General features: G+C 37.3%; 1 protein-coding gene across 2 annotated transcripts in view; it reads left to right on the forward strand.

Moving 5' to 3' along the window:
• The window catches only part of nbas (NBAS subunit of NRZ tethering complex), a 156315-nt gene that overhangs the window by 126265 nt on the left and 17757 nt on the right, over nt 1-12293 (forward strand). For both annotated transcript variants that reach the window (XM_062437119.1, XM_062437120.1), the window contains exon 50: nt 11512-11651. In XM_062437119.1, coding sequence (XP_062293103.1) covers nt 11512-11651 — 140 coding nt within the window. The remainder of the gene's footprint in view (nt 1-11511; nt 11652-12293) is intronic.

Consider the following 12293-nt stretch of genomic DNA (forward strand, 5'->3'; position numbering starts at 1 on the left):
CTTGTATTTTACTAGCTTCTTTTGTCCACAGTGGCAGCTAAAATAACACCAAATGAAAGTTCCTTGTAGTGACTTTAAACAATCTAGTTAAAATTGACAAACATTTTGAAAGAACATATTTTGTTTATAGATAAGGCATTACCAAAGGCAATGTGCGGTATCTGCATTTATTTTTATTAGTATGCAGATTCTATGGCAATCATTCTGGGGCAAACATAATCAGCCTCAAAAGGGGATAAATGGATGGCACTAAAACTTTTATCTCTACACCAGACTCAAAACTATAAACCTTTTTTCTCATCTTCACTGCCTCTGTAGGGACTTGGTCCCTGTCTATGAAGGCAGTATGTTTGTGAATAAGGAACATTTTAGTAGAATATCACTTACAAACCTGGTAACTACATTGGCACCACCTTTAAACAAGTCCCTGGCCAGCTCCACTAGTGCTGTTGGGGGTAGAGAAAGAAAATATTGTCCAAGGTGAGAAGTCAATTCTTGTCGTGGGAATGACAGTTACAACATGTTCAATAATTTACAAGTCAGGAAAATCTTTACAGTAAAACCCTCAACAAAACCTGAACCAGGAGTTGGGTGATAAGTTGTTCTAATTGAGCAAACTGAGATGATTAAATGACTGCGTTGACTCCTGAGCATTTTCTATGCGATTACACTAAATAAATAAAGCTATCCTCCATTTATTCAGCTCATTTGATACAAAAGCGAAATTTATCATGCTCACTATCATGATTGGCAGGAGTAATAAGATGTGTTGAGTGAGAAGGAGAGAGCAGCCAAGACATTGATAGTATCGCTCATCATTAACCTTTCTTCCACAATGTTAGTGCACAGAGGTGATGATTTTTTCACCGCATCCTTTAATAAGTAATTCACGGGGTCAGCTCTTGTCAGCTGGGAATTCATGGCACACAAGACATGTGTGTAGCCTAACATAACAAGTGGTGTGTAAATGGAGCTTTTGCTGAGATTATTCTTAGTTTTATCGACTATATGAATTAGTGTATGTCTGATGTTTCTGTTTTTTAACACATGTACCTGTGTCATTCCCACCTTGAAATGTGGTAAGTGTCTTTTTCCATTAACTGGATGTTTAACATCAATTCCATTACTGGGTTGCTTTGAAGCAATCAATACTGGAAACCTGATTCAGGATTCCCATACCCTAAGTTTCATCTAGATGTGCTTTTAAATTACATTTATGCCAGTTGAATTGTCTGCTTGAAATATTTTGACTTGTGTACTACACGAAAAAGAGGCTATTATCTACTTGTACGATGAGATGTTTTAAGGAAAAAATGTTCCACATTTCATGTCGATGTCCAATCAGCACTGAAGGTAAATGAATTCCTCAATGTGTGCTATATTGACCAAGACAGATGTGTTTTCCTGCTTGTTGAGCCGCTCTAGTAGTGCTTACATGTACCAGGATTCACAGCAGCAGAATGATTCAGTTTCTGTTGGCATTAAAGGGCAATTTAAGCAAAGGCACTGCCTGTCACCGTTTATTCTTGATAGCTTAGATTCTGGATGGTCCATGGCAGCCATATCCTTTTGAACAGCTAATGTAGCCCGGGCCTCTCCCTGTTGCATTTCTTCAGCCGTTTACTCTGGCTCGAATAAATATGGCTAAATATCCACGTCACTCAAACTACTGTTTTGTTTTTGAGCAGCATCTAGAGCACGCACGCAGGCTACCCAAAGCCAGATTTCTACTTTGGTTTATGACCAAATAGTAGCAAAACTAAAGTATCCCCATCAGCCTCACAATCTTATTTTGTGTTTTGTACTAATTAGAAAATGTTAGCATTGTAACACCCAAAAACCTACAGTGTGTTCATACAGAACACAAAGCGTATTTTCACCTTGTGTCATTCACACATATTTGACCACAGGACTGTTTGTTTATTCACCCCAAAAAGCTAAAAAATACCTTAAAGTAGTAGGTATCCCAGCTACAGGGTGTTGTCAAGGGGCAACAATAGAAGCAAAGCAACTATAATTGCTAGATTTTCCTACATTACTTCAACTCAGTACTTTACCAGCAGCACTAATTGTGCTGCCTCACACATGCAGTGAGTTATACCTCACACATCTCCTATTGATTGTGAGCAATTGGGCTATTTGGCTTCAACATTTCCAGACTTGTTTTTTTGTTTTGATTAGTTACATCAAAGCATACATACAATGTTTAAGCCTAATTGATCAATCACTATAATCTTCTCAGCTGCATCTTATAGACTCTACCAGCTTCTTGTCCTGGCTGTAATCAATTTAAATACGAAATGACTGTAGCCTCTAAACAGTCAAAAAAAAAACAACACTCATTGCTGTGTGAAATAGTCAGGATCTGTTTCACTGAAAGTTTTATTTTGTAAAGCTGTTTGAATTTCTTCTCATTTTAGCCATGGAGGTGTGGCAATCAGTTGTGGCAAACATTGTTTGCTGTACCAATGAGAATTATCCATATTAAGTACTTTAAATGTTTTTGGTTGTTCGTTCATAGATGAGTCAAAGGTAGATCATGGTAATGAACACGGTGGCTTTGCGACACACACTGTCTCTTCAGAACCTCAAGCAAAACAAGTATTCCATGGTTGCTCTGTTAAATGTTTAATCATACACTTGAAATGCATCTAATATTACCCTAACCCCCTGGCTTAAATATGAAATCTAAAGTAAGTATATGAAAATAAGTTGCATCACTAACAACATAAATCAGTCATTGATGGAGAGTTAAACAGACATTTATATTTGTAACAGCTAATATTCAATTCGTATGCGTCAATGTTTATATTTTATTTAGGATTAATGAAAAGCATGACATATGAACAAAATAGCCACTGTTGTTTCTCTTCTCTCAAGTGTCTCTAACAAATTGAGCATTCTGTTTATTTGTTCAGATTTCACTTCAGACACTGAAATCATGTCCATCTAATCAGTGCTGGAGGAGGATTCTCATTACAAAAGTGGGGTGAAATTTTTCAAGGAGGCCCCTAATTTGCACATACTGACTGACACTTTGATCCCAGTTTTCTCATTTAATATCTTGATTGTGCAATGCTACACTTCCTCAGGGTACTGAATGAATTAGTGCTTGACACAAAATGTAAAGGACAGCTGATAAACACACACAATGTATATTGTTTTATACTATTCAATTGCTGTTTGCTATGACAGAACATTAGGCCATTGAAAGACACCCACTGTACCCAAACATAGCTTCATTCACCAAGCATTTTTATAGCCAGAGGAGCCTTTCAGCACAACGGGCAGTGCTTATTTACCAATAAATGATGGTAATTTATGCGTTTTTAAAAAGATATGGTGAAGTACCACATTCGTGTTGACAAAATGTAACAAATATAAAGCAACACCTTTCACTGGTGCGATGAGTTCTGCAGTTCTGCATGAGCTTGACCTTGAATATTCGTGCTGCATTCTTAATTTACACTGTAGCTGTTGAGGTATAGTAGGTGTTGAGATGAAAAAGAAATCCCCAATGAAATTATTCTTCTTTGTCTGTTTTTTTTTGTTTGTTTTTTTTCCGAGAATTGTTTTTCAGGGCTGATGCCTCACTTAGCTAGCTGGTAAATCCAAAATGATTTGACACCATTGATGAAGGTGACATTATGACAAACAGCTTCAGTGCTTTATTATCAACCATTCATATCAGCATAATGTTTTTCAATAAAAACAGGAGCTATTAAGTTGTTACAGCTTGTTTCTGAGGTGCTTCTCTGAGGGTCTCACTGGATGAGATTGAAATTGCTGCTGTTTGAGACCGTAAGCAATTGCAATAATTCTATGAGATGGCCGTATTTCAGGTGAGCAGTAAATCGTCAGAGATTTTCAGCAGTTTACAATTCACATCACCATTGTTTTTTAAAGTCCTTCAGTTGGATGTATGAGCGTCACTGAGCAGAATGATATGTGTCCAGAGTTTTAAACTAGTAAGCTGTTTTCAAATTCATCCATTGAAGGAGTAAAGTTTCTCTGTGCTCACTTTAAAGGTGTGTACCCAGGTGGATGATTTGTGACATCACAACTAATTTGTTTTCAACTGGTGTCCAGTATGCAACATACACAAGTGTGATGTGGAAACCTTTGTGCAGACACTCACCTTTGATACCAAAACAGTAGCATGTGGTGAAGTTAAGCTAATTCATCAACTATCTTTAAGGATTTCCGTAGGATTGCTTAGACATATCTTTTCTTTCTGTGGTGCTATTGACTGTTTTTGCATTGCCAAGTAATTTTTCCCGATCAAACCTTCTAATTTTTCTCATTTAAAATGTTTCTTTCTTTAAAAAAAATTGAGATAAACGTATGTTTTTTTGTACATATTGTTTCTATTTCCCAACTCAAACATCAGTGTACTTAAGAAGAAGAATACATAGAATTATTAATAATGACAAAACTTGCTAGCTAGCTAAAGCTTCCTATGGCCCCTAAATATGCGCGTTAGCTCTTAACTGTTTTTATCAAACATGCGTATTGCCTGCAAATAAAAATACCTCAAAGCCTGGTTAGGGGCTCAAATCACTGGATGCCCACCCTTGATGTTTTCCTATGAAAATGTAGTGTATTTCCAGGCATTCTTCATTCATTCTGTATGTGTGTCTAAAATTATCTACAGTATTACCTTCAAGTGTCACCTGTTTGTTGAAAGCAGTTCAAATTTTAAGGACTATGGTAGAGTGCTTTGATGTTAGAATATTTATTTACTGAGTTTATTCCTTTAGGAAAGGCGGCGACATATGGAGGAAATTAATTCACAGGAGTTTATTGAAGCTCTGTTTCAGTGGCATTCAGCTGATTGTTTTTGATTGCATGTGCACACCTGCGTGCTTGTTTGCATGGTCCCCTATTATGTTTTGGTGTGTGTGTGCCTGTTTGTGTGTGTCTGTTTGTCTTCTAAATGAGAGTGAAAGAAGTCTCATGCCAGTAACTCTCAGGAGGAATGGATGACTTTTCTTTCATCTGTGTAGCCTCTCTCTCGTATATTCATGCACACACATAGTTTCACTTTATGTAAAGAAAACACATCATCTGGACGTGTCTACTTAAGTCTTTTATACTTCATCTCCATTTCTATCCTTTTGTGAACTGTGTGTGTTTTCCCCTACGTGCATTCTGACAGTTTTCAATTTGCCCTAAAGCAGCTCACATCTCTCTCGTATCTCTCTCTCTCACGCACACACACGCACACTCTCGTTTTTTTCCTGTTTTATTATCATATGCTGATAGCAGAGTTAGACTGCATTGCAGTTTTTAATCAGTGGAGAGATACCCCATCTGACTACACAAGCTTTTTGGGTTAACTGCAAGACACTCTGTGATTGCGGTTAGTCTTATAGAAATGTGACTGTGTTTCAGAGGTCAACTGGTTAATTGGTTTGGCCGATTAATCTGCATCAATACGACATTTTTACAAACTATCCGATTCAGTGGGACTTGGCTTTGATAGTGGCCGTTGGCTGTGCAGCCTACACCAGTCATGTGGGGACCTACATCAACATTTTGCTTGTAGGCTTCTTATATGAAGTTAAGCTAATTGAGTTTGTCCTACCATTGTAAGACTTGTCAAGTATCTTTTCACAGTGTCTAAGCTGAATGAAAAGAAAAAAAAACTATGCTAAGAGTTCTCTGCTGCATGCACATCATTTATGGTCACACTGCACCTCTGTCCTATCCTCTGCTCTCTGTGTTTCACCGAGCGGGGGGGGCTTACATACACGCACACACGGAGGGAACAGCGGAACAGAGAGGCTGTGTTGAAGATCTCTAGGTGAGATGAGGATAACTCCAAGATTACTACGCTTGTTACTGTAACCTTCACAAGGAAGAAAGCCAATCCGAGTAATTTATCAAAACACCTGTTCAACAATGTAGAAAAACAATATTTTCAACTGCTTTGGACACAGTCTCCTGGCATGTTTCACACAACCCGAGCACAATTGTTAAGCTATTAGCAAATTGTTACAAAAAAGCTGAAAGAAGAGCTGTCTGTATGTAGTCTAGCTGTCTATTTTAGTTTGCCATGAGTCTTAATATATTGGCAAATTCTTGTAAAAACTTAAGTTACAAGCTGAGATGGCAGCCCCCTCCCTTATCCAGCAGCAAAGGGAGGAGGACAGAGGACAGGATGAAGGACTGATACTGACTGATGTCTGTGTTCTTCTCTCTTTGTAAACTTCACTCAGTGTTTTGATGTCAGAAATATTATTTATTTTACTGACATTTTAGATTTGTTTCCAGTGGGATATTATTGAGTTTGTTCAGTGACTTTGCTGTTGTGAACATTACCGTTGCTGCTGTAGAAATAGCATTTAGTTCAGAGTTAATCCTGCTCTGAATTCATTCTTTTTTTTAAATAGTATTTTTTTTAAAACACAGTTATTTAGTAATGAAAAAGAGAGTAAGAGTACTGATAAAAGTTTGGATAAGGTGAAAATAAAACATACCTATCCCTACACTGTTTAGTGATTTTGCCCTGACTTTTGGAGGAGTAGCAGGTTTTTAAGTATTTATTACTTTGAGTTTGATTTTCAGTAATCCAGATGTGGATGGCTGATTAATTGGCTATCAACTTGTTCCTGCCCCATACTATAGTTGTTACTGTATTAGCCTCTACTGTGTTCTTGCACCTCATACCCATGCTTTAGAGGTGATGACATATTAATGAGTGTTTCTAGTTTAGGGTGAATGTATGGCTTTGATCAATGAAGGTCATCAGAGGTAAAGTAAAACAAGTGTGCATGTGACCATTTTTACAAAGAGAAAAGGTCTGCGTCAGTTCTACTTTAAGAAGACACCTTGCTTTAAAAAGCAATATGGGCTTCAATTTTATAAAGTTCACCTTTTTATGAGGAAATCACATCAGTTGAGAAAATGCAACACTGAATTTATGATATGTACAATAAAGTTTTCCTGCTTTTTCTGGTACAGAAAGGTAAAAAGGTTGTCAAATAGCAATAATGCAGCTGCTGGTTACTACTAGTTGTCATGTTTCATTTACTTTAGTCTCCCCCTGTCTACTTACTTCATTTCCATGCTTTCTTCTCACTTATTGGGTCCCTGTATCATTTTGCTAAAAGCTTTTCTACTTCCAGTCACAGTGGGTGAGCATGTAGCATGTGGTCGGCATAATTTAACAGTGCTGTTTCCTGTGCCAGCACAAAAAAAAAATGGTTTTGAAGCTTGAAATTATAGGCGGTGAGAGCTGGCAGCTTCTTGTTTGTGTGTTTGGTTTCATGTGAATGCACTGCTCTCTGTCACACAGCACTGTTTTTATAGTGTATCATTGTTTGCTGACCCCATAGTGTCAGTGGTTACAACTGGTTTATATTAATTGATACAGTGACAGCATATATATGTGTGTGTTTTCCTGTTTTTCACGTTTACCTCTCCTGCATTTCTATATTCTTATTTCTATATATACATTTTCATACCTTCTTTGGTGTGTTATCAACAATAATAATAATTAATTAATCATTAGAAATATAAATAATACAAAAAATAGTATACTAATTCTGCTACTTGAGGCAATAACAGTAGGCTAAAGGACCATTTGCTAATCCCTCTCCATCTTAGTTACTGTTGCTATGCCTGTCAAGCCCTCCATCCTCTCTTTTGCAGTTTATAATGACAACATTGGCAGATTTACCACTTAAATTTCTTAGTCATTTTTGAAACAGTGGGTCTTTGATTTTAGACAGAGGTAGACAAAAAGAGGCTTCTCATTTCTGGCTGCTGACTGTTCATTGTATTGACTGAATGGCAGCTGTTTCTGGCACATTACATCAGCTGTATCTAGCTAGGTAATTACTAATGTTAGCTCTACAAGTTGTCTAAAAACGACTTTTTAGACTTTCCAGCTGACTCTTGTAAAACCTAATGTCCTAACGGCTTGATGGACATATCTCATAAAAATGTCAGCATCCTCATCAATTGATGATGCACGTAATGGACGAATAAACAAAATAAAGACAAAGTGTTGTTCAATTGGTCAATTTCGTTCAGATTAGACTCATTTCATTCTAATGTAACCCTGTTTGGATGCTTTGTCAAAATATTTGGATGCTCAGCAAACATACTTTTTAAACCCCCATGCACACCACTTCAGCCTGTGGAGGAATATAATAGTTGACACACCTGCCCTGCAGGGGTTTAGCAAATTGTTAGTTGGAAAAAATTCCACCCATGACCATAGGAGTGGTGATGGGCCATAAAAAGAAAAAAGGCAAATAAAAAAAGTCCATGAAGTTCATAAATATACTGTGCCATTAGCATTTAGCCAGCTGTCTAGCTTTCTGAACGTGGGATTGACAGATGGGGAGGAAAGAGTGAGACTGAGACTGAAAGTGAAAGAGTGATGGCTGGAAAAAAGAAGCACATTTATTTCATAAAAATACAAAGAAAACAGTTGCAAAAGTGATATAAATAGACATGGAAATGGAAAGATAGGTTTATAAAGTACAGTGTGGTTTCATATTTACATTGGCTGATTGACTGAATGTCTGATCTAATTTGCCAGCACTTCTCCGCTAAGTGTTATTGTATTGGCTGACAGTCTCGTCCCTCCTTCCTCCCTCCTGCCCTCTTGCACGCTCCTCTTTGTACAACACCACAGAGGAAATGTTGATTTTAATCACTAGACATAATTAATTACCATCCTTCCTTGTTAAGAAAATAACAGCCTTACAGCCACATAGTAATTGGCAGTGATTTAATTTGCGGTCTACTGGAGGTGAGTTTTGATGAGTGTGTGCATGTCGTTGTATGAACAGAGTGCATATATGGATGTGTTTGTAATATTTTGTTGGGACAACATGAAATCATAATATTACCGGTCTTATATACATTTTGAATTTTCAAAAATGATGAATAAATGTGGCCATAAAACTTTATAAAATACTTCAATCTCATGAAAGTGTTCAGGACTCGGTATTCATAACACAGTCAGGCAATAACAATGACAAACAGGCTTTGGGTTGCAGTTTACATCCACTGATGGATTGGATAGCTTTAAATTGCACTGAGGGCTTTTTACAGGTAGTTAAGATTCCATTTCTGTTTCCCAATTGACCCCAGTTTCCAAAGGGTCCTGAGCTTCAGCTCGGCTCTTTTATTGCCCCATCCCCCATCATAAGCCACTACAGCGCTAGGCATAGATCTGACCTGCTGCCAGTTATTTAGCATTCACTTTTACTCCTAAATTAGACCACAAATGTCTCAGAACCTGCACAAAGATCAGATTCTTTAATAAGGGCATCAACCAAACTGAGTACTGCTTAATTAACAGCTACCCATTGCACCAAGTGTTGGTCAATTGCAATAGAAGTATAGGATCAAGTGGATTAATTGTCTCTTCTAGTGAATAATGTAAAATCACATTACGGCTTGAACATCAAATAAAGGCAAACAATACTAAACAGAAAAAGGTATATAAAACAGGCCTGTGTATTCTGATCTTTTTTACTGCAATATTCATCTATTTCTTAAGCAAGGGTCTATGTATATTCTTCCACTCTTTGAAACATAATCTTGAATATCTGTGTTATATTGTCTATCAAACTCTCTTTTTTAAACTCTTACAGCAGTTTACAAACACAAAATTTTAGGGCCATTCAAAGACCATTAAATGGAAGGATACGATGCATACATTAGCTATCACCTGGCCAATGGACTGTTTGTGGTTGTTCTAAATCACTAAAATAAGTGCTTTTATATTTCTGATTCATCAACATTCAAGCTGTCACATGGCAGCCTCTGAAAGCACATTTGTGTTCCATCAGGTATTGTGCTTTAATTACTTTCACTTGTACAGTAATCTACACAACATAAAACAACTCACCTGCTTCTCAACAAATATGTCCTGGGAATATGTTCTGTTAAAAAGCTTTGTAAACCAGGGATATACTACAGGTTTGCATATGTAGTGGGGCAACATGAGCTCAACTTTACAGAATATTGGCATTTGTACACTCATCACTGCCTTCTGCTGTCCAACACGGCACAAAATTGTTTTTAAGGCAGTTATATATGGTGGTCTTTGGTATCTAAAAATAAAAAAGAAACATTGTAGAGTGAGGAACACCACCCAGATTGCTTCAATAAGCTCAAATAAATCTTCCCTTACAGTACTGCCTCAAAACACATTTCATTAAATTTGGTTCTGAGACAGCTTGATGTGGCAACTGAAGCATGAATAATACAGAGCTGGATGTTGAACAACACATAATATTTAAAACTAATCATTTAAAACTAGCCTATGCATGGGAAAAAGGGATTTAATGAAGAGGTGGGTATTTACAGGTTTATTCACAGTGCTCTTAAAACGTTTGAATTAGAGTGTGTGTAGACCTGTATACTGATAATACATTAACAGGCCTTATATAAACAGCTCATAATACACATTTAAGCACACCACTCAGGCTGACACTGTTTAATGAGTCTGCTGCTTGTAATGAGTGTGTGTGTGTGTGTGTGTGTGTGTGTGTGTGTGTGTGTGTGTGTGTGTGTGTGTGTGTGTGTGTGTGTGTGTGTGTGTGTGTGTGTGTGTGTGTGTGTGTGTGTGTGTGTGTGTGTGTGTGTGTGTGTGTGTGTGTGTGTGTGTGTGTGTGTGTAATTTGTTATGGTTAAGGTTATAGTTTGGATTAGGCTGTCAACAATGAATGGAAGTCAATGCAATGTCCTAACAAGAATAGTTGTGCAAAATGTGTGTGTTTGTGTGTGTGTGTGTGTGTGTGTGTGTGTGTTTGAGACAGGGGCCTGTCTTTGCCGCAGCCATGCTTTGGCAGGTTGTAGTTTTCCCCTCAGAAATCAGCCGCTCTCTGAACTGTTAAATCACACTAGAAACCAACCTTTGAGAAGAAAATTAATTACTTTCCCTCCACCTCCTCCTCCCCTGTTTTTTTTTCCACATTAAACCTCCCTCCATCCTTTTCTGTCACTCTCATAATGATATAGAATAAGTTTAGCCACAGGTGACATATTTTAGACTAACACTGAAATATGTCATTACACATGACACTTTGCTCCATCTTTTCATCGCCATGTTTGGAGTTCCGAGGCCTGTGGTAGTCCAGATTGAATGTTTGTGGTAGTGCATTTCATTGGGGTCTTGTTTTGGCAGGAATACCTTGCCCACAAACTCTAATGCGATCATTAGGTTGTCAAGTTTTACCATCGCAATCTGGAGCATGCTTCATTTAAAAATCAATGAAAGTTGCTGCCTTGTGTCTGTTGTTTTTGTGTTGGATGGTGTCTAGTGGACGTGGCCAAGATAACCACAGATCTTTGATATTCATAGCAGAATTTGACAGAAACAGATGGTTACTCAAACCTGAAAACTCTTTTAACTAATTTCTACATTATGCTCAGTGACCTGGGAATATCAAGATTATATTTATACAAATTTGATATCTTTCTCACCTTGCTGATTTCTTTCCACCCTTCCCCTCCCTACCCATTTTATCTTTTCCCAACTAGATCCAGATAGAAGATGTGGAGAATGAGGAGAAAAGATGTACGCTCTTCCTGGAGCTGTTGGAAGCTGCTCAGAAGTGGGAGGACTTTCAGATGCTCATGTTGCTCCTACAAGCGTGGCCACCCATGATGAAAGAGGAAGTGTAAGACAAATGTCTTTTTAAATATTAAATATTTTATTCTTTTTATGGTTAAAGCAACAAAATAAATGTAGCATGACACATTATGTCCTGTTTAATCTATACAAAAACATCACAATCCATAAAAAAGTGGAAGAAATGTTGAAATATTCGTTTGAGCACTTCTAGTACATTTATTACTTCAGTTGTTCATTTGCTCACAACTCCAATTATTAGTAGATATTTTAGAAATCGCACAAAAAATATAACAAAACATATAATGTAATTTATAGACAGATTTCTAAAGGATAGAATTGCAATGACCCTGTTGCAACAGTCTGTGCACCGTACAGTGTATCAACAGTGTAAGAGCTGACTTACTGCAACCTCAATTCTTTCTTTTCTTTTCCACCTCACTTAATGTTCTCTCTTCGCTCAATTTGTTTGATGTCCTCTCAGCATCTTCTTTGAACGTCAGTCTTAAAGTTAACACGTATAATTACATTAGTCTGATTATTTCATTAGTCTGTGTTAAAGAAGTCTCTTTTACAGGCTTAAACTCAGTGCTGATGGACATGTTTTGCTGTGTAACAGTCAACCACAGTCACTAAGACTCAACTGGGTTTATAGTGTACGTTTTTTTTTTTTAACAAAATCAGTGCTACT

Source organism: Scomber scombrus, chromosome 17 (assembly GCF_963691925.1).
Source record: "Scomber scombrus chromosome 17, fScoSco1.1, whole genome shotgun sequence".
NCBI lineage: Eukaryota > Metazoa > Chordata > Actinopteri > Scombriformes > Scombridae > Scomber > Scomber scombrus.